The sequence below is a fragment of the Pagrus pagrus genome (assembly GCF_965226575.1).
Source record: "Pagrus pagrus genome assembly, chromosome: 14".
Classification (NCBI taxonomy): Eukaryota; Metazoa; Chordata; class Actinopteri; order Spariformes; family Sparidae; genus Pagrus; species Pagrus pagrus.
Genome location: NC_140198.1, coordinates 25466955 through 25494899, shown reverse-complemented (window position 1 = coordinate 25494899; position 27945 = coordinate 25466955). Strand labels below are relative to the sequence as shown.

At 39.9% G+C, this 27945-nt stretch overlaps 1 protein-coding gene across 5 annotated transcripts in view; it reads left to right on the top strand.

The window, feature by feature from the left end:
* Positions 1-3346: 3346 nt before the first annotated feature.
* LOC311269963 (cell adhesion molecule DSCAM-like) overlaps positions 3347-27945 on the top strand; it is a 94343-nt gene continuing 69744 nt past the window's right edge. For 2 of the 5 annotated variants that reach the window (XM_084374531.1, XM_084374530.1), the window contains exons 1-3: positions 3348-4278; positions 27144-27461; positions 27586-27735. In XM_084374531.1, coding sequence (XP_084230657.1) covers positions 4236-4278; positions 27144-27461; positions 27586-27735 — 511 coding nt within the window. In that variant the 5' untranslated portion in view covers positions 3348-4235. Of the gene's footprint in view, positions 4279-27143; positions 27462-27585; positions 27736-27945 lie in introns of all 5 variants that reach the window. The other 3 variants (XM_084374533.1, XM_084374532.1, XM_084374534.1) reach the window with 2 other exon arrangements.

Genomic DNA, 27945 nt, shown 5'->3' with positions numbered 1-27945 from the left:
ACCTGAACTGAACTAAACAGAGGAGTGGAAATAAAGAGGATAACATTAATATACAAAAAGCTTTAACTGAACATGTACAAATATTATTTTGAACATCGATAACATAAAGTGTTTGTCACTATATGTGTGGTGTGGGGTATTTATAGGCCTTGCTCTGGTTTCTGTGTTTAATGAGTACAGTACTCACATTTTACTCACAGTATAAGCAAACTCTAGTAAACTTTCTCTCTTTGTTTTTCACAAACACTGTTCTACATTGTTAAGATATTGTTTCATTGGATAAATCAATACACTGTACATAGACCTATGGTTAATTTTGTACAAGTTAGTGCTAATTAGCAAATGCTAGGATGGTAAACATGGTAAACATTACATTTGCTAACCTTTAACATGTTAACATTGTTGTTGTGGGCATGTTAGCATGCTAACATCAGTATGTAGAGCTAATGAGCAAGATCTTGAACATGGTAAACCTTACACTTGTCAAAATGTCATGTTAGCATTATAATTGTGTGCCTTTTACCGGTTTACCATGTAACTAAAGCAGTGCCTTGTGCAGAGCTGCTAGCATGGCCATGGACTCCTGTTTAATTTAAACTCTATTGTCAGTTCATACATGAAACAGAAATATCAGACAACAAAACGTTTTTCATTTTCAGACTTTTTTTTTCATTTCTGTTGCAAGGGGTCTCTCAGACAAATAAATGAAACAAAAGATGTAGCTTGATGACATCCTGAAGTAGCGTGGGATCACAGGAGTTGTTTTGTTCATTGTTGAACAGCCACCATTGCTGGTTAAAATCTATCTGACGTGACTCAGTCAAAAATGTTTGCAGACGAGGTAATGAATTAAAGTTTTACTCACTAGGTTTTAGTCTTGTTTGCCTGCTTTCCTCCTCACTCTCTGATTTATAATCAGGTGTTGTGTTTTCCTGGAAGTTATAGCGATAAAATCATGTTTTTCACTGAACATTGTTGGAAACGTGGGATAATGTAAGTACACAACTCAACAAATTATACATTATTTGATATCATATTTTTGAATCACAGTGTAAGAACATTCAATACACTGTCATACTGGAGGCCTGTGTTGTAATACAGAGAGAAGCATTCACTCCTAATCAAACTAATGTTTGTAACGTGATATTGATCGTTAAAATATTCAGAGTTGTCATTTTTCTACTCATTTCTTATTTGAGTCACTGCACAGTACACCCCTTTATCAGTGGAAAAAGAAGCCCAAGAAATGTCTGCGAAGGTTTAACATTTAAATAACAGAAGGATTTAAAGAGGATAATACCTTTGATTCGATCATAACCTCACAACATATCATAGAGTTAAGGCGAGGATTAGAGAAATAGGGATTGAGCTCTTCATGACCATGCAGCCAGTGATTTTAATCCAATCTCTGTACCTAAACAGTCCACTGGGATAAACAGTGAAGAGAATCACTCACCATATGGCTGAGTGATTGGACATAGCAAGACAAAAAAATGGCAACAAATCAACAAGACTGGTGAGGAAATGGGTCAGTGCCAAGTTAATTGGTAGTCTTGGCTTTGTGTGTGTATTTTGTCAACAGCACAAACCAGCAACGATGTGTCTGTTGTAAAAAGGTTACATTTAGTTGGTCGGATTTTGCTTATTCTCATAAATTAGCTTGTTAAATAGCTATTAAATATGTCTGTCTGGGTCTTTAAGCAAATTCCCTGACTAGCATTTTGTGACAAAAAAAAGATGATATCACTAAATAAATGTGGCAATCTAAACATGTATAAAGTATCTAGTTAAATATCAATAGGTCTTGATGTGTAAGCCTAATGAGTTCCCTCATCTTTGCAGGCAGTCTTAGGTACTGTACTGCCTGCAACTGGAGCAGAATATGTTGTACACTATGGTTTCTAATAATAATCCATTTGAAAAGGGTAGTGGGGTATTGTTAGTGCCAGGCTGCAGACCAGTGTTGTACAGTGGCAAATAGGAGAAGAGGAGGCGTGCACATTAGAATGAACACAACACCAGAACTGTAAGAACAACAAACCCCCTCACTGCTGGGAGCCAATGAGACTGACAGGGAGGGGGATTAGGCAAATTGAACACAAACAAAAAAAATACTTTGTATTCAATGTGTGAGAAATAGCGCATGTTTTCCTGCCTGCCATCTTGGTTGGATGGTTGGAGTCAGTGATAATGATCTGTTTTATTTTAGGGATGCCTGGCTGGAAGCACATGCAGGCCCCAGACAGGCGGTGACAGGTCCTGTATTCCTGGTGCATAGCATGTTCATGTGCAGGTCTGATGTGGATGCTAAGTCTAAGAGACAGACAGTGTATCTGGGTGCAGGGCTAAAGCATGGCTCGCCTGCTACATTATTTGAACATAAATGGGCCACGCTAAATTCAAGCAGTCACATGGCAGCGGATGTCACTGCAGTTACCATTGTGTCAGTGCCTTCAGAATCATTTCACATTCAGCATATAATGCAAATGTGACTTTCTTATCACAACACTAAGCCTGGAAAACATAACATGGATGTTGTTCATTGAAGACTCAAAAGGAAACATTTATCCTGCCTGCTCCCCTCATGTCTCTTCAGATAGTCAAAATAATCCTTTAAAAAATTAATGAGGTCTACAGTTGACATTTTCAGGTTCATTGTTCATTGTTATTTATTAATATGGAGGTCACACATTATCATTTCAAATAAAATATATTAACACTATCGAGTCTTTAGCGTGGTGTATGTTTGCTTTTGTTTTCACATATTAATCCACAGCCGCCTCCTCCTCCTGTGTGGCTTGAACGGAGGTGAACTCATGCAGGGGGCTGTGGATGCCTGACATGGCCGCCGTTTGATGCCCCCTGGTGCATTGGGGGGGTCGCTGCTTATATTTGTCAAGGTCAATTAATGAATGCAGGGGTAAGGCTGGCAGGATCCCCAAAACGCCCCCGGGGCTCATAAATTATCCAGAAAACACATTAAAAGACAGGATCTGATCTCCTCCAATTAAGATAATTTAGCATTTTTTTCCCCTGACCAAATGCCTACATAGTATCCAGTCAGGTGTAGCCTACATCACTCCCTCTCCCTCCCTCTCTCCCTCCCTCCCTCAGCATCCATCCTCCAGCCTGCTACACCACAGCAGTGCCGGCAAACCCTAGAAGGATGTCCTGCATGGGCTAATTCTCTCCTGCTTATGTTAATGTGCAGTTTTCCTTCTCTGAGTGGGACACCGTGATCCGTCTTCTCTGTGATAAAACAAAAGAGTTTTTTTTTTTTTTTTTAAAAGGCTCCTTCTGAGGTTCAGCTGTGCACCCCCTCACTCCCCCACCCCACCCCTGCACCTTTAAGGCAATGGAGAGGGAGAACAGCGGCTGCGGAGAAGGAGGCGAGGGTTTATTCCACAGTGCTCTGAGGCAGGGCAGGTTTTAAGCGCAGGGACTAGTGTGCGCAGTTTGTGTGTGCGGCTGCGGGGGGAAGATGCGTGTGCTTGTTGCTCGCCGGACGGAGAGAGGCGGCGAAGAGAGAATGAGTTTTCAGCGCAGCTAACAATCAACTCCATGCGCTCTTTAATCCACGAAAAAAATCCAACTTTTACGCATTTTTTTCCCATACACCTGAGATGACACGTCTGGCTGTTCTCAGTGCATAGACTTCACATTTATTTATTTATTATTTATTGATTCTTTTCTTTATTCCGATTTTGGAGCCTTTTGTTTTTTGTTTGTTGTTTTAATTGTTTAAACGTGGAGTTGGGTGTGCGCAGTTTGTCCTATGCGTCTCCAGCCTCTGACTCAGCAGCAGCAGCAGCAGCAGCGGCACAGCTCACCTGGACCGGAGCGCACCGAGCCGAGCTCCCTCATGTTCCACGCAGAGCAGCGCTCCGACACGGGGGGACGACTGCACTGAGGCCCCGCGCGGTGCGGTGCGGTCAGTCCAAAAAAGGGGAGACGCACAGTTGTGGATCACATACTATCTCCCGTCGTACCAGGAGACAATCAGCAGCAGGAAGAAGCTCAAACCTCCTCCTCTTCATCTTCTTCTCAACGTGAAGGATTGAGAGAAAGAGAGGGAGAGAAAGAGAGAGAGACAGGGAGAGAGAGAGATTTGCAAGCTCCCTTTTCTTTCATTGCAATTGACTTGTTGAAGAAATAAAAGGAAGAAATAACAAGAAGAAAGAGTGCAGGGAGAGAAGAAGAAAAAGCATAAGCTTGGATATTGAACGGAGCGGGGCATGTGGATATTGGCTCTCATCTTTTCCCAGTGCATCTTGAATGGTAGGTGATGCGTTTGTGCACGTTAAACTTCAAGTTTATGTTAATTATACCACCCGGCCCAGTGTTTAAACATTATCCTAGATAGTCTGCAAGCGTTTCCACATTGAACATATTGACGTGTGTTTTGTTCTGGAAAATTGATCAGAAGAACAGGCTGTTGCTATGTCCTGACACAGGCACTGGGTTTTTCTTTTTTTTCCTTTTTTTTTTTTTTTTTTTTGTTGGGGGTAGGGGGGGTATCAACATTAACCTTTATAGAGTTTAAGTATAAGAACGTTTAACCACTCAAGTATTGTCAACATTTGAGATCACCCTTTTATCAAATAGAGAGAGGGAACGAGCCAGAGAGAGGAGAAATGTAGGTTGAGTGATAGGTGCAGCCTGTACTGCATGAGGAACAAGGCATTTTAATGTTTTCATTTCACTTTGTGTACAATAAATTTTTTAGGAAATTCGAGGCTTAAAATAAAATACTATGATTCATTTGTTTCATTCTCAGTTTGTACTTTAAAGGATTATTTAGTTTCTCCCATCCAGCTGCATTGGGCCTCAGTCTGGGTGCATTTTCCTACATCATTTTTAGCTACTTAATCTGCATATTTCCAGATTTAAATCACTTTTCCACATATCTAGCTCATGAAAAATTGTATTTTAGTAAATAATTGTGTTGTAACATATTTGCATATTTACATGGTGTATTCACCATTTGTTTGTTTAAATCTCAAACCTGCTTTTGAAATTGCATTCAAACAGAGCAATTATTTACTTAATGAAACTAAAATAATTTCTTTGTAGTCACTAAAATTAATTTAGAAATCCACTCTTCAAGCAAGACGTATGTTGATGAAAAATGTAATATATTTACTTGCTTGATACAGTATAAGTAAATATGTTTTGATATTTTAATAGTAAATTAAATCACTTGCACATGTGATTGCATGTTTGTATGCTTTCTCTTAATTCTATCGAGCAGTTTCTTGAAAAAGGATTAAATAGGACTGCTGTGCTTTTTTCTGGCATTGCACCCGCCATATTAGAAGCACAGACATGGAGTCATTTTGGATTGGAAAAAAAAGAGACAAGCCCTTATCACCCTTGCCCAAGTGCATGTCTTGCAAAATGCATCCAGATTCTGTTTTGTTCGCACTGAATTCCTCACAAGATAGGTTTGATAAGTGCCAATTGTGTTTGATTTTGGACTAAAGGTGACTGATTTTTACAGCGAATACAAGAAGGGTGTGTAAGGAAGGGGGGGCAATGGGGAGGACAAGGGGCTGTGGGGTAGGGGGTGGGATGTGCGTTTGTTGGGGGGCAGAAATCAGCTCGCAAGAAAATTGGGGTATTTAGAGGATCTTTTGAAAGGTTGACGGAGGGAAAGGGGTTAAAAAAAAATCAAAAGTGGACACAATGTAAACTGAGAGTGGTGGGCGATGCGTCAAGCAAAGATGACAGGAAAACCATTTTGTGGCCATGCTGAAGGGTTCAATGAAGGCAGTGGTTATTTATAGGAGAGAATGGAGTAAAAGCAGTGACGGTGTTGTAGCAAGGACTCCTTTCTGTAACGGAGGCGAGACAATTTCAAGAAACAGAGGACACTGTCCATTTCAGATCTCACTCAGTGCTGTGCTGAAATCTCTGTTTGCTGAGCACAATCTCTTGCTTTGCTTTTGAATGGCTTTTCAGTCTCTTTGGTCCAGGCAACAGCGTTGCAAAATGGCTGCTGCTAGAGACATCTACATGCAAACTTTGAATGGCAGCAACAGCACTTGTAATTGTGATGAATGCTACGTTTGTGGTCGCTACTGATGCAGTGCCATTCATATCAACAGACTCGCTTCATTTGACACTGACTTTTTCTATTGATTCAAAGATTTAAGTGTTGTTATTGTTGCAGAAAAAAGATTTACACAGAGTGCGTTTTGACAATCCTCTCTTTGTACGTTGCTTCTTTCTGTACCATGCTCAATTGACTGTAGGCAGAAAAAAAGGGCCATGATTGTTCATCTTTAACAGAATTCTATCTGCTGCACATTTGTTTTCCCTGAACAGACCTGCAAAGATTAGTCTTAATGAGCAGCTTCCATCAGAATCGTACATTTTGCACCTCTTCTGGTCAGAGAGATGTTGCTTCCTGAAATAAAGGCTTTTAGGGCTCTGGTCCAGCACAGGCTGCTGAGGTTGTCTCTATGGAGACCCGGGTAATGAGTGTTGCTGCAGTGTGGGCTTTGGGCTTGAGCAACACTGCACTCTGTTCAGGTGACCCTGGCAATGCTTCCTGATAGATTTCAGCCTGTCACTCTTTCCTGATAATAGTTATGGGAGTCACATTTCATTTCAGCACTTGATCTGATTTAAATGCTTGATTGCTCAAATGCTTCAATTGATTTTTGTCGGTTGAGTTTATCCCTTTATGGCTGTTCATGTAAATATTGATATTTGCAATGCCTGTATGTAGAATATATGTTTCAACAATTACAACTGCAGTTCTAGCTTTGCAGTGGTCATTTATGAATAGTATCAACCACACAAACTCCATTTTGCACTGAATTGCCATTTGGCAATTTGAGGACACATTTGCAAGCTCATCTACAGTAGATATAAACAATTCACTGCTGTAAAGAGTAAAATCTGCTGTAGAGTTCACTTCGTCGGTGCTTGAGCTTTTAGAGTGCTCTTGCAGAAGTGTCTATTAAAATCTAAATGGAATGGGAACAACATATTCCAGTTATGAAGAGATAAAATTGGGGAAATGGCATAATGTTGTTTTTGCTGGGCTACGCCGGGGGTGGGGGGGATCTGACACATGCTCAATTGGACACTAATAAGCTGTGTAAATATACAGCGAAGCTTCTCAATTGGCTCTTAGTATCACTCTGTGCATGTGTATTTTTAGCTTTCGGTTTAGGATGGCAAGGGGCTGCTGGAGAAAGGGTATCTCCACTTATTAAAACATAAGCATTTTTGTATGACTTTATCCAGACTTGATTGAGAAGGATTAATTTAGGAGCCAAATTTACTCATTTTTTCCAGTTCAGATCATCATAGCAACAAATTGATCGCATGCGAAAACTGCCCCCAGCTCCTTCATGCTGAACAGCGTTTCTGGAGGATTAAAGATACAAAACGCCCGAGCATCTGGATACCTGTCATCAGCAGTTAAACTGCTAATTTTAATCAGGACTGATGCGGGCATACTATTAACCCTGCTAGGTACAGAGATTATAATAAATCAAGCACAGAGAGCAGAGGTGGGTTTGCAATGAAAATATCACATATACAGACAGCATTCATTGGTGTGTATCCATTAGAACTGGTCAGTATATCGACGTTACATTGTTATCGTAATGAGACTAGGGATCTCCTAGATTTTGGATTTCTGTATACTGTGATATAACGTCAGCCCTAGTATTCATATAATTTTACTGTTTTCATAATAAAAGTATCTGCCAAATGCAGAATGGTCATATACTGAATGCATTTGCAAAACCATTACTGACCAGTTATTTCATTAGTTTTCCACCAATATTAGCTCTTGCACAACAGTATCATCCTGCAGCAACAGAAGCATGATTAACATATTTTATATGGTTATGTTAAGGGAAAGATGGTGGACTTTGGTTGAATGTGGTTGAATGTTTAAAAAGTTCAAAAGTAACTTACAGCTCGATGCAGGCCAAGTTTACTAAAACCACGATCTTCCATAAACTTAACCGACAAGCTTTTGTTGCCTAATTGTAACCAAACCTAACCTACCTAACAAACCATTGCTCAGCCACTATCCACCCTGACCACCTCCGTATGACTGTAGGATACAACAATGTAACAGTCTAAAAAAAGTTGCAAGTGTACATAATACAGGAATCAATTATATTACATATTACAGTATGATTGTTATTTCAAGGAGACAGGGTTGGGGTTATAATCCAGTGTTATATCTTTCTTAGTGCTAAAAGTGAAACATTTATCTAGTCTTCAAGAGGAGCTTGATAATTTGATGTTGTTCACCAAGTTTGTTACTATTTTATTGATTTGGACCAATTATCTCCGGTCAAAACAGCACTGCTTAGAGGTCATATTAAGGCCAGTGGGAAACTAGGTCTGTGCAGACTGGTGTCTTTTGGTATACATCTGTCACTTCACATAGAGGCAGGACGGGTTGACAGAGTTACAGCAACACACATCAGCAAACAACAACCGAGCTCAGCTCCTCAGTCGCACATTAATATCAAAACAGCAGTCAACACGATGTAGGCCACTGGAAACACTGTGATTATTCTTTTTAAGTAAGTAATACTTTTGTGTTGACATGTTTCAGTTCTGACCAGAGCTTCTTTATTTACTGATGCCGCAGAATATTTGTCACATAATGATTTTTGAATATGGCACAGTTTTACTACAGTTATTCAGCCCACATTTTAGCTTAACTTATAATCATCACAGGCCTTATTATATATATATATGGCATTGCATACTGTATGTGACAAGACTGGAAACACAAAATTAAAAGGGAGATCTATTTTTAGTTTTTAAGTTTTAAAACATTTTATAGTAAATTCTCAAAAGATTTGTAACAAAGACTCATTCAGTAGCATGTTTTCTGATTCTTTGAATTTAGGTCAGTGCTTTAATTCTTTATTGAGTTTATGTTTTCAAGTCAGGTTTAGGAAGATTTTTTTCATCCTGCATGAGGCTTAACATTAGAAGGTATAAGTGGCAGACATTTTTCATGGACTCACCAATCACACCAGGATTTGTCAGTGCCATTGGGTCAAGATTTTTGGTGTCTTTTCACTGTGTTTGCTTGCGCCTTAGCTTTGCTGTTGAGACAAGAGTAGACTCAAGCATATGTTAATGGATGCACATTGAACTGTTAAAGGTTTCATTTAACCCAGACCAGAAAGCTTAAGGAGATGATAGTGTGTAGTGAGGCAGAAAAAGAGGAGGAAGAGAGGGGGAACACAGAGTCAGCTTGTGTTATGTTGTATCTAAAGCTCAAAGAATCATATCACATCAGCCTGGTTTTCCATGTAGAAACAAAGCTATTTTAATCACTTTCTAATAGACCAGACACTTATAATGTTGGACTCCGATTAAGACTCAACATTTTTATTGTACATCCAATAGGAAAAAAGATACAACTGGCAATTTGTGATTTTTTTTTGCCAGTTATAGTGCACAGTTGTGTACTGTGCACTATAACTGTGCTGTAACAATCTACTTTTATTGGTCTAAGTAGAAAATAATATAGAATATGCTTTAGCCTTTTGTACATGATAATGTTAAAACAATTATTTTTATTGCTTTGGCTGGTGAAATGCAACGGACATGTGGACAATGTGATGCTTTATTAAATGTCAGCAAAATATGAAGTTGAATTTAATAAGGTCATGGCAAATGGGGTAGAAACATGCTTTGTAGTCATTAGAAAGCCAAATACTACAACAGCTATTTAGAGACTTCATCAAAATCTTGTTGTGTTAATGCTTTGTGGAAGAGATGGAGATATTTGGTTAAAAATATTGTGATATATGATTTTGTTGCACAGTCATAGCAATTATTAATTGCTTATGTACCAATATCATTCCTACAATATTGTCACAATATCAATATCGAGATATTTCAGCAAAAATGTTGTGATAATTGATTTTGTCGCCGAGCCGCAGCATTTATTTCAAAATATTGAGTTATATAGACAGCCTAAATTTTAAGGCCTTTTCGTCCAGCCCTAATTAATATTTTCTGTTTGAATAAAGCTGTATTTGGCTGATACCTCACTATAGTTTAGTGAGGTAGAAAGCTTATGGCTAGAATTCCTTTGACAGTTTGTGTGACATGTATTTGCAGTGTTCTTGCAAAATTGCATTTCCATGCATTGCATGCAGCTGTATAAATGTATAATAGCACGATAACACAGTGATACAGTATTGGTAAGTAAACTATGTGAAAACTAGAATGGCACTCATTGAGTGCATACCTACGCCACGGCCAAACAGTCCCCTTAAACAAATCCAATATCAAATGAAATATATTTGAATCCGCTAGATCCATATTTTTCATTAAATTGTATTCACTCACAGATACCGGCCACCTAAATACGCTTCATTTTTTTCACTAAGATCCATGCAAGATCCAATATAAAAATGGATTTGTCCGTTTATCCGAATCCGCACCAAAAGTTAATAAGGTCTATTCTGGCCCGAGACCCATCCTTCATCCAATTTTCATGGAAATCCGTTCAGTAGTTTTTGTGTTATCCTGCTGACAAACCAACCAACCAACCAACCAACAAGCAAATGGACAGCAGGTGAAAACATGACCTCCTTGGCGGAGGTAACACTTGACCACAGTTTCTGGCATCAGTTAACTGGGCTGGTGACTTAACAAGATAACAATTAGTTGTGTTGTTTGTGTCTGTATGCTTTCAATGTAAAATAGGGCAGTAGGTTAATGCTGCAGTCATGCAGGTACAGCAAGAACTAAGCCAGGTTGAGCTCAGGCTACTGTATAAGAAAAGGCCCCGACCATTGCTCTTTGCTCATTGTCGAGTTTATAAATGATGTCTGACATGACGGATAAGATGTGCCAACAGGCTACAGTAATTCGATTTTTCATTTGGAGAAACCAAAAAGCAGATGGTGACATTGTTTGTTCAGACACATACAATGTCATGTTGGGGCTGGTTGGCAGCTCTGGCTCTGCTAAGATGACCCACTGTAACTATCCAATAGCAGAGGGACCTCTGTGTGATGTAGTGGTCATTAAGACTGACCTCAGCTTTGTGTAAATGTATTATATGCTATACAGCCTTTATAATCACAGACTTTTTTACGTATTTCCCTTTGGTGACTTTGTTGTGCTCACAGAAGTTAGAACAGAGATCTGCTCAGCTGCTGTTGTCAGGTATAAAAATATTTTAAAATGATGAAAGGAGGATTTCTCTAAAGCTGTCCGCACATTATGCATCATGTTCATTTACAACTAGTTTGCAATAATAATTTCTATTTACTGGCAACATGTAGTCAGAAGCAAGTTGACTTTCATAAAGTGCTGCAAAAGTCAGCAATGACATTTAAATATTTAACCAGAGTGAGAAGAGTAGAGAAGACAGAAGTGGGTAATGTACTGACAGAGACCCCAACTCTTTTCTTTACATTTAAAACTACTAGATGTACAGTAAGATGGTGCTCCACTTAGTGGAGAGGCGCCTTTAATCAACATCAAACATAAAATGTGTCACAACATTTTCATGTCAGTGACATTATACATTTTATAAATTACTTCTAATATGTAATGCTGAGCTTATATTAAGTAAATATAACTTGATAACTTAACTTAACTTAACTTAATACTTGTTCCTCAACCACAGAGATAAAGTTAGTTAAAAAGCCCAATAATGACCAACATTAATAGAGCAACCCACCTATTTCTTTCCTGTGTTTCCAGTTCATAATACACTGGCCTGGCTTCATTCATATATTGTATAGAATGTGATTTAGATTCTAAATTTGGATATTCAATTAAGACTAGCCCTAAAACTTAAGATATGTGGCTACAAGCCATTTGTCATCTCTGTGTAAGTGGGCAGCATGGCTGGTAAACTCAATAAATTCAACAATCTATGAAATTATGTTAACAACCAAATTTTAATTCTGTGGGTGGTAAACAAGGAGAAAAGGCATCAATCAAGATATGTACAATGTAATTAGTGAAAGCACAAAACATTTTGAACCTGAGACTGTCAAGTGGTCCGGTCCTTGTGATGCAGTCTTTGTAACAAAATAGGTAGAGGTGACTGCTACAGTAACAAAACACTGGTATGAATAAAAACCCATAATATGCTGCTCTGCAAGACTTTGGCTTTATCAGATGGAAGAGAAAAAAACAGGAATTAAATAAGAACATAAATGAACAATCAACTTTTATAATATTATTAACATAGTAACAATATATGTTATTTTGTCTTTATAAAGAAAAACGGAATATTAAACCATAAAAGACCTACAAGAAATTACAATATCTGGACCTCACTGGCAATTTCTTCCCCTGTGGCTGACTATTGGACGTATTCATTAGGCATAACCAAGCCGTGCTGATTAGCATTCAAAATCCTGCTCTGTTCCTGTAGCCCGAAATGTGTAACATTTTCAAACATTCAGGCAAATGTTTCATTAAAGTGTTGCTAGCCCCCAGCTCCATTCCGCTCCAGTCTCCACTCTATCAGGCCTTCCCCAGAAGTGATTATGCTAATTGCTGTTTGATCAGATGATTAAATTATAATTTGATTAATCCCAGGCACTAAACGCTCTGAATACGTTGATATGTATTTTGCTGCCTGGCAGTGTTTGCAGAGCCCCCTTGTCACCAGGCAGGCTGTCTGATGCACACAGTCCAGGTATGAAGGACAGGGAGAGATGTATGTAAGGCTGCATTGGGACGTTGTAATGAACATGAACGCAACACTGTTTTTGATGTACTGTGGTCTAGTAATCATTGAAAACATGATGATTAATATAGGATCAGCCTCGTCCGTGTGCAGATTGAGTGCAGCTCTAATGCAGATCGCTGCCATTTTCTCAGCCATTGCCTGTCTTTGTTACTCTCAATTGACTGTGTATCCATCAGAGTGATTTATGATAGTGCTGTATAGACAGGCTCCTGTAGGACTAAATAATGAGGTTCCTATATTATATGCCCACTATAGGATTCAGTGGCACTCTGGCATCACAAGGGGTATTTCTGCTATAACTACTCTATGATTTAGTCTGGTCATGCTTCTTGATTGAAGGTCAATTTAAGAGTTGAAGTAATCCGATGCAAAAAAGTTCGAGATTTCTAAAAATCAGACACAGATCCACATAATAGACTGGCTCACTATGTGTTTGCATAGCAGCAATAAGGGAGGACTCTCGTGCAGTGGGGTTACTGAAGATGAAATACTCTCGCCTTTGAGGCAAATGGAGGGCTGTGAGGGGAGGGGGGGGGGTAGGGATGGAGGGAGTGAGTGTTGGTGGGTGGGGGTGATATTTTTCTGAGGCATAAGAGGATGGCTGTGAGCGGAAAGGCAACGATGTCTAGTCATCTGACCCACAATCCCATTTAACCCCAGGACTTTGATTTGCCCTCCACTGTCAACTGCCAGCTTATTTCGCCTCTTTGTTTCTCTCCTGCAAAAATGGCTTTTGTTTTCAGCACCCCAAGATGATGCAAAACAACGTAGCAATAAAGCAGAATTCCTTCCTGTTGTAGCTTTTAACAGATCTAATGAAAGAAAAGTATTCAAAAATAGCTAAGGTTTCATTCTGATAAGTGATTTAGACGACACTATGTTTCGGTTTAATTAAACCAAAAGAGATTTTTTTAAATTACTTGCCAATACATTACATATTAAACACCACTATTATTAAGATGTAAGCAAATCTATTCTAAGTTCATCTCTATAAGGCCTGTAAAATGTAAGTAATGCATGCAACAATTAAGGGAACATACTTCTTGTAGGGCTGGACCATATATCAATTCAATATATCAATTATATCATTATTGTGATATAAGACTATATATTGTCTAAGATTTTGGACATCTTAATATCATGAGTTAAGACTTTTCCTGGTTTTAAAGGCTGCATTACAGTAAAATGATTTTTCTGAACTTACTTACTTAGGTTCATAACCTCAAAAAAAGGCCCAAGGAACCTGATGTATGTGTGTTTGTTATGTAAACAGAGTCTTCATATCCCACTCACTTGTGTTAGTGGAATGGTGCCTTGCATGGAGTATTTGGCAGATCTAATGGTGCAGCTGCACTGATCGGACAGAACTATGAGTGAGAGTATTGCTTCTCTTTGTTTGTTTTGGAATTCATTAGATGCAGTTTTACCAACTAACTATTTTTTCCAGTTCATACTTTACATCATTTTTTTAATGTATAAATGATTGGGTACAGATACAGGTACAGGTAGTATCAGTATACAGATAACTTGCTTTTTACAAGTATGAGTATCACTGAGTAAAATATCTCTATATCAGTAGTTGTGATGGAGGAAAACCCTCATTGGGTAGCTGTCTGAAGTTTATTCATTCAAGTATATAGTTCTGTCACCCTTGTGAACAAAAACAAATCTGAAGCTGAAGCTAAATTCTGAGGCTCTTCTGTAAATAGTTTTCTAATAAATAATAATATAGACACTTCTGATCAACAAATATCAATTTCAGGCTTGAATTAACAACTTCTCACCAGTCCCGTCCTACCAGTTATAGTACCACCTACTTCTGGTTTAAACCATTCTGAGTATGTATAAGGATACAGCTAATTATGTTGGTTGAAGAGATACAGATAAAGATAATGGTGTACTCACTCATCCTTCCTCAATGGACACACATCTGGTGAAATGAAATACCACCTGTGTGTTAAATGGATACTTTTCATGTAAAAACAAGTCAAATAGCAGACAGGCTGAATATATCCAGGCTTTCTGAACAGTAAGCATTTTAAAGTCATACTTTTGGCCTGTGGTTTACTCATGTTGCATTTCAGCTCTCAGTCATTCATGTCAACATGTTTAGTCACCACTCGCCTTCAGTCATATGTCAAACCTAGTCAAATTTATTTTAAAAAATGGGTTAGTCATTATAATGTTATGAAGTTTTTCATACAAGTTCACATTAGCAGAATGCTTTGATGATAAACCAAGTGTATCTGATGGGTCCTCTAATGCAGATTAGGATGGCCTGCTGCACTAATGGAGCTCTGGGGAAATAATATAAAACTCTGGTCAGATTTGTACTTAACATTGTAATTATTCTATTCTGATGCATATATATATATATATATATATATGTGTGTGTGTGTGTGTGTGTGTGTGTGTTGGCTATAGGCTCCTGTGATGTTATGTGCTGTAGTATAATATGTAAATGATCTTCAAGCTGTCAGCCTTACTACTTCAGCTAATCTCCTCATTCATCCCTCCCTGCTGGGTTTAATGTCCTCCCTCTCAGCTCACCTGAGATCCACCTCCCTGCTCCCTCTCTCCGTCTATCAGCTCAGTCAGAGTTGCACTTGACAGTATAGCAAGCAAAGGTGGGAGGAATTTTACTGAAAAAGGAATAATGCCTCTCTTCCACCCTCTAAAGCATGCACAGTGTATATTGTGCTGGGATAAATTGCATGCAAATTTGAGTCAAGTACTGTAGAGCTGCTCAGACAAGAAAGTCAATAACTATCAGCTTTAACTAAAAATGCTCTCACTAAAAATATACTCCAGCACTTTGTTGAATGACAAGACAAGAACTCAAATTTTACATCATCAACACCACCTACATTTTGTTCATGTTAACAGGTTCATGTTAAGACAGTCAGTCCGTCACTGATGTGAGTGACTGATGCTATTGTTCTTTCATAAGTATGATTTTTAGGTATGTTAAAGCAGAAGGGAACATAGAAAAATGCTCAAGCTAAATAAATAGTTTACACATACTGGAAGTATGCCTCATGATGTTTTGCATGGAGCTGCTGTGGATAAGAGAATTGATACATATTTCTTTCTGTACGGTAAATATGAAGCTGTTGCTAGCAGCCGGTTAGCTTAGCTTAGCACAAACACTGAAACAGGGTAAAGCTGTCTAGTATTGCCCAAAAGTAAAACAAACAAACAAACAAAATAAAATATCTAGACCTCTATGGTTCACTTATTAACATTGTTTGTTTAACCAAAATGTAAAAACAACACATTACAGTTTGTGCCAAACTATTTCTTGGCTGGGTGCAGTGACTGCACCGGCTCCCTGGCAATGTCATGGTAATGGCATGGATCCAGGCTAAGCTAAATTATTCATCCCAAAATATCAAATGTTACTTTTAAGATGCAAATGTCATAATACAGATCAATAATCACAAAAGCAGTCTTATAAAATAAGTCTCGACTCATGCTCTGTGGGGCATAGTAGTACTAATAGCTGAATGTTAAAATAAAAATGCTAACATGCTTATGATGACAATGCTAACATGCTGATGTTTAGTGAGTATAACAGTTACCATGTTCACCATAACAATTTACTGTGTTAACATGCTGTCATTTTGTAATTAGCACTCAACGCAAAGTACAGCTGATGTCAGTGGGAATGTCATTAGTTTTGCAGGTATTTGGTCATAAACTAAAGAACAAATTAAAATTGAATTGGATGATGGCACTAGATGAAAAGTCAGAGTCATCAAAATGATTACAAGTCAACCTGAAGAGGACATGGATGTCAATACTAAATTTAATGACAGTTCATTTTATATATGTTGAGATACGTCACTAGATAAGAGAAAACCATGACTTGCTGGTGGCGCCGGATAAAAAGTCAGGGGATCACCAAAGTAGAGTTGGTAGAGTTCTGGGGACCTTGTATGTATAAAATATCATGGCAATCCATGCAGTAGTTGAGATAATTCAGTGTGGACAAAAGTGGTGGACCAACCAACAGACAGACTGACATCCCCATCCATAGAGCCACAGCACTAGCATAGCTTCCAACCTGCTTGAGGAGAACACAGGGGTTCTTTATGAGTAGTTTGTTACCTCAGCCTTAACATTATAGTCCCATGGACACAAAAACAGGCATACATGGCTATTGTATGGGTTTGAATTGGCTCTCTAATACTGTATGAGCTAACTTCTGTGGCTCCACAGCTCTGGTATGTAACCAGCGTCTACATCAAGCTCTGATTCACACTTTGATATTCATGTGGAATAATATTAGAAGTTGCTGTGTTGGATACATCCTGTCATTTCAATGTTGTGTCACTTAGGAAGGCTAATGGAGCATTATGAATGTCTCATATGGTTGTTTTTACCTCTTTTGCTTTTTTCTCTTGATGTGTCTTTGCATATTAGCTTCAGTGGCAGCAGCTAGAGTTTGTTTACTTACTCGCAGGATTTTCTCCTCTGCACTTCTCAGCCATCTCACTCTTTTATTTCCATCTCTCCTCTGTGTCAGTCATTTTGCAGTATTTGTCCATTTCCACCTTGATGATGTAACTGATTAAGGTCTTCAAAGTACCCAGTACATGGGAACTCCCTCCTCTGCTGTTGGCGCTCATGTAAATGAGCGTTCATATGCATCAACTAACCCACTTCACAGTGACTCTCGTCTCACCCTCCAGAGAGTTGACATCAGAGGAGGGTATCATTGTTTTACATAGCGGCTCCATGGCACTGAGCGCACCCCTCAACATTATTCATGAGGGCAAAATGGGAGCCGGTGATTTGGGAGAGTGAGGGGACCCTGTTCTCGATCTGCATCTCGGATCAGCGCGGCACTTCTCTTTACCGCTTATTGTGTAAACCCCTCGGGCAGGAGAGGAGGGGGTGGAGGTTGTGGGGATGGGGTGGGGGGGGGGCTTGGATGCTTACTCACTGTCATCATGAGGCCGTCCTGTCCTCCACCCCATCTCCACCCCTCCCTACCCCTCCCCTTTTTGCACTCCCCCACCCCCACTCTTTCCCTCCCTAGGCGGTCTCTGCAGAGCCCTGCCTTAATTACCTGCATTGCCTGCCATGAGCTGTCAGTGTGGCTCAATGCTTGTTTGCCCCAGTGGAGTTGCCCTAATGTCTTGATGCCCGGGTGCCCACTGTAGCACCACAGAGATCCCTGACCTGGTGAGGGCCACACTGTGGCTGAGAGCCAATTGGACTGTAATGTTTAAATACATTAGCGGCCTTGGGCAGGGGAGACATGTTGTGGCTAATAGCTAATTCAATGTGATAAAATCATTGGAGAAAGGGTGAATATCGGGCTGTTGTTGCAGAAAGCCAAGCAGTCAACCAGGACATTATGAAATAATGTGAAGCATCAGTGAGTTTTTTATCATTTCAACAAGAAAACAAGAGACTCCTGACCACATTCATCTGAGGTTGATTAATGGTGTTTGGTTGAGGTAAACACAGGCCCAGTAAAAGCCCCTGACACATCAGTGGGCTAATGCACAGGCTAATGCATAGGCCTATTTATGTTTTGTGTAAGTGGGACCTGTATTGATCAGACATTTACTTAAATAAATTGCCTGGGTGATTTGGAAGCAACCACTGATGGGCATTGTCAGAGTGGAGGTTCACGGCTCCTACTAAACACGTTACAGGAAAAATAAAAGGTTTGTGTGTTTATTCCTTGAGAATATCAGTGAGAATCTTTGCAACTGGTGCTTCTTCAAACCAGTGTCTGGATGTTTGAGTTCCACATACTTAAAATATGTTAATAAGAAATATTCTCTGTAATAGGGGGAGGCTCAAACATTACTGGCTGCACTGACTGCTCACTGTCTCACCTGTCAACCAAGCCCATGTCAGCCTCCGTGTTTGTGGGCTCCTAGACATTAACGCTCATCCCCCCACATCCCTCTGACACGCCCGCATGCACTCTCCTTGACCGAAGCGTGTCTGGTGCCCTTGAGCTCCAAACACAGTAGCAGAGGCTTCACTATGGGAGGATTGCATTAGGAGTCACCTGCAATCCATGTTTAGAGGCTTCAGCAGGGCCTGCCACCAATAGGTGCTGACATCTGGGGCTGTGCCAAGCATTATTTTACACAGTAAGAAGATGGGACCCACCTCAGTAACCCAACAGGACCCCTCTTCCTGCCCCTCCTCTAAGCTAAGACAGAAAACACAGAAGAAAGTGTCCATCTATTATACATGTGTGTGATTCATAATTGAACAATATCACTTTTTCCTCTTTGTGGTTTTGGCTCATGGAAAACCGATGTCGATTAAGACAGGCTGCAGCACAGGCGGGCATATGTTGACTGTTAGTGAGAGCATGTGTGTGTGTGTGTGTGTGTGTGTGTGGGCATGATAGGCATAGGAGTGCGTTGGTGTTCAGCAGAATATTGTGCTGGTATGTGTGTGATGCCAAAGCCATATCAAGAAGACTGAGATAGGAGGACTGTAAGGATTCGTACAATTTGTACTTTTGAGGATTGAGATGTAAAAATAAGGATACAACAACGTGTTTTTATCCTAAATCTCTTCAGTGTGCCGTGTGAGACAGGACACAAGAATTCACTTTTAGAAACGGCCCAATCACACTATTCAGGTCTATTCAATAAGCAGTCGCAACATCTAATGAAGATAATTCATTTTAAAGTAAGATTCGGAGAACCAGCGCTATCACCGGAGACAGAAATCCTTTGAGATGTGGACCAAAGCGTTGCAGACTGCAGCCTTAATCTGCCAACCAAGCTGACGGCTGACCGACTATCGATAGGGTCCACATAAATCTTTCATCTCCCGTTTCAAGATTCAGCCTGCTCTTGTTTTGATCTTGCTCCTGTGTTCCCAGAATTATCAATAGATCCTCAAAAGTGCGCCTCTTCCCTCTGCAAAAACAATGCGTTACATATCAGTGAGATGCGCATTTGTATGTGTTACATCTTACTATTTTATGACAGCCGTTAATGAGATTATTATTTAACGGTGCTGTACACAAACACACTTGATGACAGCCAACAGCCACCCACATTCTGTCTCCTTTGCTTGCAAGCAAGCATTATGATAAATTGGGCCGGTTTGTCTTGGGATATTAATTTACAACTGAACATTCAAATAATATCCCCCCAAAATACAAATTATGTTTATGTAATTTCTGCTTTATTAGATAATTCTCAGTCAAGAGTCAAAGGAAATATACTACAAGGAGTTTCTACCATTGAACTGATTTGAATTCATTATTGGACAAGTGGTACAAGTAGAGTAACGTATGATGAAGTAGGATTTTTTTAAATGAAATCCTGTGGCCCAGCACTCGTGTTTACTCTTTAACCAGGACACAGCAGTGTGTATTTGTTTTGTTCCTCCAGCATTTAGATTTTGGGCTGCACTGCTTTTCAGTTGCAGGGACTTGAAGGTTCAGTGGATGATAAATACACATCAGCAGAGGCAGTCAGTGGGCAGCTGAGTGCAGGGTGAAACCCAGAATTCCTCTCTGGCTCTCCCTTCACATGCATTGTTTTTTGCACCTGCATCCTTGTGTTAAGGTGGAGTAAGTCAGAATGTAGGAGACAGGGTCAGAGGAGCGTGAAGGAGAGATGAAGGTTAGAAAGGAATATAACCAGACAGAGCCGAGTTGGAAATGGAGGTATGGAGGAAAAGTATGAAGAGAAAAGGAATACGTATTTATTTAAAGGTGATGGTGGGATACAATAGAGTTGGAGCATCCCTTTGACCTCTGTCATGGCATCTCTCCTGTCCTCCCTTTCCTTTACATTCTCTCTTGGTCTCTATCTGTTAATAGATGCCTGCATGTTACTGTTGGAGTGCTTTCCAGTTTTCCCGCCTCCCCACTCAACCCCCACCCTCACTGTTTTCCTTGGCACTGCACTGAAAAATAAATGCACTCCAACTGTATGTATCTGAACTATTGGGATCTGGCAGGGTTTTGTGTCCATCAGGCTTTCTCCTCTTAAGGAATCAACCACCTAGAAATGGGTGGTGGTGGAAGTGGGGGTGGTGGGGGTCTCAATTTTTTATGAGTTGGTGCAAAGCGGATTGAGACAAAAGCAGTTATGAGGCAGCCTCTCTTCTTCACTCAGTCACCTTTCAAACACACTCAGACCAGAGGCTGCATGATGGCTGTTTGTCCTCATTTACAGAGTGTCAGCCACTGCAGCACCATCACGCTGCCTACATAGATGTCCCTGATGGATGATTACAGTAAAATACAAAGTACAGTACCAGGGATGGACATGAACATGAATACATGATTCCAGTATGAACAGATAATAACCCCTGAACAAAGACAAACAGCATCCACCCATTGTAGTCTCATTTGTTTTCTTTCCCTTGCTGACCTTTTCTCAAGAGTTGTTGGTCAGTGCAGGATAAAGCTTGGCTGATGCAGTACAGCTGTTTACCTCATGATGTAGTATTGAAGCGTAACACCTTAGTGACTTGACAGCAGACAAAAAACTGCATGCAAAATGGCTAAAAGAGCCTTTTGTTGTTTTTGTCTTTATTTTTACTTGGACCTCCTCTTATTGCATGCATAATATTATTTTGGTTATGGGGAAAATCCTGCAGTGTGGCCACATGAGCTAAAATGGGACATTTTCTGCTAATGGCTTTTCAACTTTTTTTTCAACAGTTTTTGGCACCATATATTTTACATATTTGCATTATATTAGTATGAACTAAGAAGAGCGTTACATCAGTTATACCTAAACTTTTTCCCTTGAAGAGACGAAACTAAAAACCTAGTGGTAGGCCCGGGCTAGAGATGCACGATATATATTGGTCCAACATTGGGAAATTTATATTATCAGCTATTTAATGGCATCAATGACATTTTTGCTGATAAATAGAGCAGATAATATGAAGCCAAATTGATTTAATTGACTGAACAAGTGCAGTGTCACACACACTGATACAGCAGGACTATTTGCAGTATATGTTCTGTAAGGGTTCAGAGAGGAGGGAAAAAGTCTACCAGTTTTAACACAATAAATCTCATCAGAGCTATGAAATATTCAATCATCCATGTTTGCTCACTATATTGTAACCTTTTACCCTCAGTATGCATAAACAACAGGTTAGGAACAAGGAATAAAAATGGCAAATTATTGTTATTTGTCATGAAAAGCAGTTAATTATCAGTTATCTGGCTGAGAAAAAAACTCATTTTTTGGGTTGTTAAGGTGCGATATGGTTCCAGAATCCCCAGTTTACTGACTGACTTCCTGCCTGCTTTTTCTAAGATCATGAAAATAATAATAATAATGATAAAAATAATAACAATAATGATAATAGTAAAGGATTCTCCATATTTTAAGACAACTGTTACCTAAAAAAATACTAGAAACAGTGGTTTGTAAGTTTAAAAAAATGAATCTCTAAATTCATTAGGCTGCAGTGGAACCTTATTGCAGGCCCACCTTGGCCCGTGGGCCCCACATTGGGCGGGCTTCAGATTATACAGATTGTCACAGTAGAGTCTTAAATCACTGCGCCACTGTCTCTTCCTTGAATTAATACAAATCGGATACTTCATACTACAGTATGGATACCTGAATAATACCTGAACCTACAAGGAGTCACACAGTGTCACACAAACAGCATCCTCCTCACTGTGTTTGAGTGAGTGTGGTTTCAATAAGGACCAAGGTATTTGGGAGATCATCATTAGAAATGTATGCAGAGGAAGAAAGGTCTATTTTAGAGCTAAATGGAGTAAACCGTGGTGAAAGAGTCGTCTGCTGATCCGTCAGACAGTCACAGTAGCTGCCTGCTATTCATAACAGATGCTGAGATTTTTTATGATCATCTTGATGGCAGATTTTCCTACTTGAGAAAACCACTGACAGGCTGTTACTCTGTGTGATTACAAGGCCATAAATTAACCCTTGATAAGTTCTGCTGCGTGTGTCATTATGGGTAGTGAGCCATGTAAACTGTTTTATTTGAGCCTGTACCCCATGATTCTCTGCCTTTTCACTGCTGCTTGTTTCATCTACAGTACAGTATGTTCTGCATTATTGCAGCTATATTAAAGCCCTGTTTTATGACAAACACATTTGTTTATCAAATGTGTCATAATAGTTATAAGTAATCAGTCTTGAGGTTAATGCAGTTGGTAGTATGTACCCATGCTTGGTCTTCGCAACACAATTTTAATGAATCTCGCAGACTAATGATTGATTGGTGTAGAAGCAGCCAAGAGAGAAATCATACAGCTGTCCTCAGCTATGTGTATAAATCGAGACAAATCTGAGTAGAGTCATGTGATGACAATACAATAAAGCTAAAGTTTATGTATCTGCTTGTCAGCTACATAACAGGACAGACTGTCACACAGTACACAGAAAATGCAACCTTATACATGCACACTTGGAGGCAAACAAACGCATGTGTGTGTTGCCAGGCTTTATCAGTGCACTTGTTTTTGAGGTCTTGACTGTTGTCAGGTTACTCATTTATTGATTAAATGACACCCCGATGTTTGACTCTGCAAACATCCAAACACCCAGACGATCAGTGTTTTGAGGTCATTAATGTTCATGTTTCATCATGGCCAAACTGGACGTCAGTAGAAATCCCTCAGAATCGATGTGTGCCTTGGCTCTTCTGCCTTTTCTTACCTCTCCTTGGATAAGAAACTAGTGTCTTGTAGGTGTTGACAACTACAGCCATTCGCCTTTCAACACCTCCAGGCCTGGCCCTCAGAGTACTGCATGTGTGAAGTGAGAAATGTGCGGAAACATGTGTACGCCACGGTGTTTGTTTGTCGTAACAGGTTGAACGACCAGTGGGTGGAAGTGGCCGGTGATTTGAGCGCGCTCATTAGGAATTTATGAAGCGCTAAAATGTTTGGTCTCCGGGGAGGGGGGATTGGCAGCTGTCGCACAGGCAGGCAGGCTGGCGACAGGAGGGGAGAGCCCACGATAGAGACTGTAGAGATACGGTAGAGAAGTCTGAAATATTAAAGTAGGTGACTGACAGTGGCTTTTCACAGAATACCCCTGTTTACATTAGCTTTAAAGGTCCACACTGTACGATTCTTTAACCATATCATTTTTTTTTGTTCACTGTCGAATAATCATTTGCAATTGGCTTTTTTTATTTGGTATGCCCTACAGATTTAACTGAGTTTAATGCAAATAACTTAAATCTCCTTAACAGTCCTTACTGTGTTTATCCATGCAGACACACTAATGCAAAGTTGTTCCGCTCTCCGCCACACATAATTTGTAGTATTTCAGCAAACATCAAACAAAAATCTGTTTCTAAAATGTAATTCCTCGCATTGTCATTATACATAGCACCAATCTGCTATTATCCCTGTATGGTCTTATAAAGACAGAATTTACTCTAATCTAATCTTTTAAAGCACAAAATGTTACTGACCAACATGTGTAATATATCTCTGTTAAGTGATGAACGACACCCTGTGAGAAAACTTAAAGGAGACATATTATGCTACTACTAGAATAATTTTACTTGCTTTTAATGCTCAAAAAGCACATCGTTATTTTTTTTATTGTCCAGTGCTGCAGCACTGTACTGTATTTCCCTTCTGTTTTGACTGCTGTCTCTTTAAGGTCCGCCCTCCCAAATACCCAGTGTGCTCTGATTGGACAGCTCACACACACCTGAGCCAGCATCACTAACAGCTGCGTTAATCAAAGTGCCAGACTAGCCACTTGGTATATTATGACAATGTGTGACATGGTGATGTAGTGTGATTTCAAGAAGTCACAGAATTGAAGGTGGGACTACTGATGAGGAGTTTAAGGCACTTCAGGAGCAGTGTTTTCTAAAACACTGCAAAGAAATAAAACACGAGATAACACAAGTTAACTACCCATCAGTAGTCAAATGAGCAGTTCAACTTGTGATTCAGATGATATTACAGCTATAAACACTGAGCATCAAAGCCTTCTTGAAAGTTATAATGTTCAGCTTTTATTCCAAGGAGAGGTGTTCATTCAACTTGGAGAAGATATTTTAAGGACTGCAGTTTGTGCTGTTAAATTTTGTTATATTATAGTGAGGTAGTTCTAATACTTTATCAACCCCATTTACGTCAGTGAGGATAGGCTAAATATAAATGTATTAGACTACATTAGTTTTAGATATCTAAAAACCCCATAAACTGGCAACTGAGTGTACATTTACAGTGTCTATAGTGTAACATAGCCTATATCAGGCTAAGTCATGCCGTTATGTTCTGTTCAACTTGCTGCATTTCTGTTCTTCCTTGTGTTCTCTCTATTTACAGCTCATTTTGTTATGTGGCATTTTCAAACAGAGAGCCACAGCGATGAGTTTTTTTGTAGGGAAATAAAGCTAACTTTGTTCAGCCAGATCCTCACAGATGAAAGGCACTTTTATGATTTTTGAAGTGTAAATAGAACCACCAGAAGTGAAAAGTTAATGTTTGGTTATAGACATCATGGTCAGAACAGACAGAATACAGCCCACCCCTCGAGTACAACAGCTTGATCCGAGATGTTGTGGTGGAGACATGTCTTTGTGGGCACAGCAGTCTCTGATTCACGTTGTTTTGCCAGCCTGAGTCCCATTTCGTCCATTTACTTGTCCTGTGACGAGACATTAGCCAGGAGCAGCCTTAAACCAAACTGGATTAGCATGGCTCTTATTCCAACCTTCTCCCTCCCTGGAGCTGTCCAGCCAGTCAGGTTGGATGGTCAGAAGACGCCATGGGCCGTGGTGGTCTGAAAGTTTGCTGCTCTTAGTCCAAAACACCTGCTTTCTTCTCCAATGATGATGACAGTATTTCAGCCATTAGCTGTAAAGGCTAATCCTATTAGGAGTATAATAATATTGTGTAATCTATAGGTGAAGATTCTTCTTCACCAGATTATCTTTTCATCTATTTGCATGTGTTTTTGTTTCTTTTGGTTCCAGTGCATTAAGCTCTTAGTTCCACCTAATACGTTAGAGTAAGCAATGTCTGCCTGAACAGTAGTAACAATGCTGCTGTTGGATGTCATCACTCATTTGTACACACTTACTATCTCTCTTCTTGTGCAGAAACTGTCCAGATTATGCAGGAGGCAGATAGAGATATTACAGAAAGAGTCCTCGAAACTCCAGGTTTCCAATAATGTGCTACAGTCGGGGTTCTGCAGTTATCTCACATTATGACTGTTTATTTTCTCCCCAACCCAAATAACAGGAAAATCATTTAAAAGGCAGTGGATGTATGAAACACGTCCTCCACCCTTCCTTGGGATTCAGCCAGTATACATATCTTGGCTTCATGCCAGCAGTGTGGGCTGTCCATTACAGCAAAGACTTGCATTGTCAGTTTTTATCCAACACAGTAACTTACTACAGAGGAAGTGCATCACATTACACTGACTTGCTTCATTAGTTAAGGAGACTTGGAAACATCGTCTGCTGCACACTGTGGGGATGGACATGACAAATTCACTGCGTAGCAGCTTTTAGTGCTATTTTTTTTGATGATATCCAAATTGTAATTATGGAAACTGATTCTCAGTGAGTGTTGCAACAATATAATTGTTACAATGATAGATCACTTATTTAGATCTGAGATTAAACAAGGCAACAGAAGCTATGACAGCTTTTAATTCTGATGAAAGCATAGATGCAAATTAGTTTGTCCAGAGACTGTATGGTTGTTTGGCTGTGTGACACAAAGACAGTAAAAACAAAGACCAATCAAGCCTTCAAAACAACAATCTTGTGAACATTTTTGCTCACACACGATGATATAGCCACTTCTGTTATATACATACTATTGTATGTTTAGAGGGAATATTCGTCTGTGTTTTCCTGGTTTAACTAGAAATATCTCAATTGTAGGAAAATTACCCCTCAACTATCTTGGGTTGCGTTTGCCGTTAGAGCTTTTTATTATTATATCCTATTACTAACTATCAGTCGATGAATTGATTCCCTTTAGTGTTCCGTGTCGTGAACACAGATATTTTGCATGTTTTAGTGGGTGTGTCTACAGACATGCATGATGTGTAGGCAGGTCTGGCTCTCTGCTGGCTCTGTTATTTCCATCCACTGCTGCTCTCCTAGAGCTTTGCTGCAATGTCTCTTCATAGACAACAAGACACACTCCTGCAACCTCCCTCTGCTGCAGTGAGCAAGAACACAATGGTCAACCAGGGAAAAACACACTCGGCCTAAATTCAGAGGATAACAGAGATGCAGGATAGCACAATTCTGTCAAATGTGATAGTGTTTCTGTTATGTGGTGGGGTTGAAAAATAGTGGGTACAGCTCGTCAGTTTAATTATTCAAAGACTTCTCCATACAGTGTTCAAGTTTTAGGAAGTAACAACAATTTTGAATAACTTGTCTAACATTTCTATTTGTAATCTCATTTCTCTCTCTGCAGTTTTCTGTGAAGATCTACGTTCCAGCTTATATTTTGTCAATGCATCTGTGCAAGAGGTAGTGTTTGCCAGCACCACAGGGACATCGGTGCCCTGTCCCGCCGCAGGCGTGCCCCCTGTCTCACTGCGCTGGTACCTGGCCACCGGCGAGGAGATCTATGATGTGCCAGGGATCCGCCATGTGCACCCCAATGGCACCCTTCAGATCTTCCACATCCCCCCTTCCAGCTTTAGCAAACTCATCCACGACAACACCTACTATTGCACAGCGGAGAACCCCTCAGGGAGAATCAGGAGCCAAGATGTCCACATTAAGGCTGGTCAGTTTCTCTGCTCATAAGTTTTGTCTACGCTTGTGCTTTGTTGCAACCCAAACAATCATGATCCCACTGTTAGCAGGTTTCTATCTCATACACAACACACTTGTCTGTCTCCTCCTCCCAGTCCTACGAGAGCCCTACACTGTCCGGGTGGAGGACCAGAAAGCCATGAGAGGCAATGTGGCGGTCTTCAAGTGCATTATCCCTGCCTCAGTGGAGGCCTACATCACTGTTGTGTCCTGGGAGAAAGACACAATGTCAATCAACGCTGAAAGTAAGTCATGGCATACTTTTACACTACAGTAACCAAAGTCTCTCCAAGTGAACACATGTGGTAGATCATAGTTACAGATGAAGATCCTATTTGCCAAGTTGTTCTTGTAAGATTCTTATTGATTCTTAGTCTTATTCGATGGTGTACATACCACAACAAAAGAGAACAAATCATTGTGAGCATCAGGTCAGATCTGGTCTGAATTTGCCT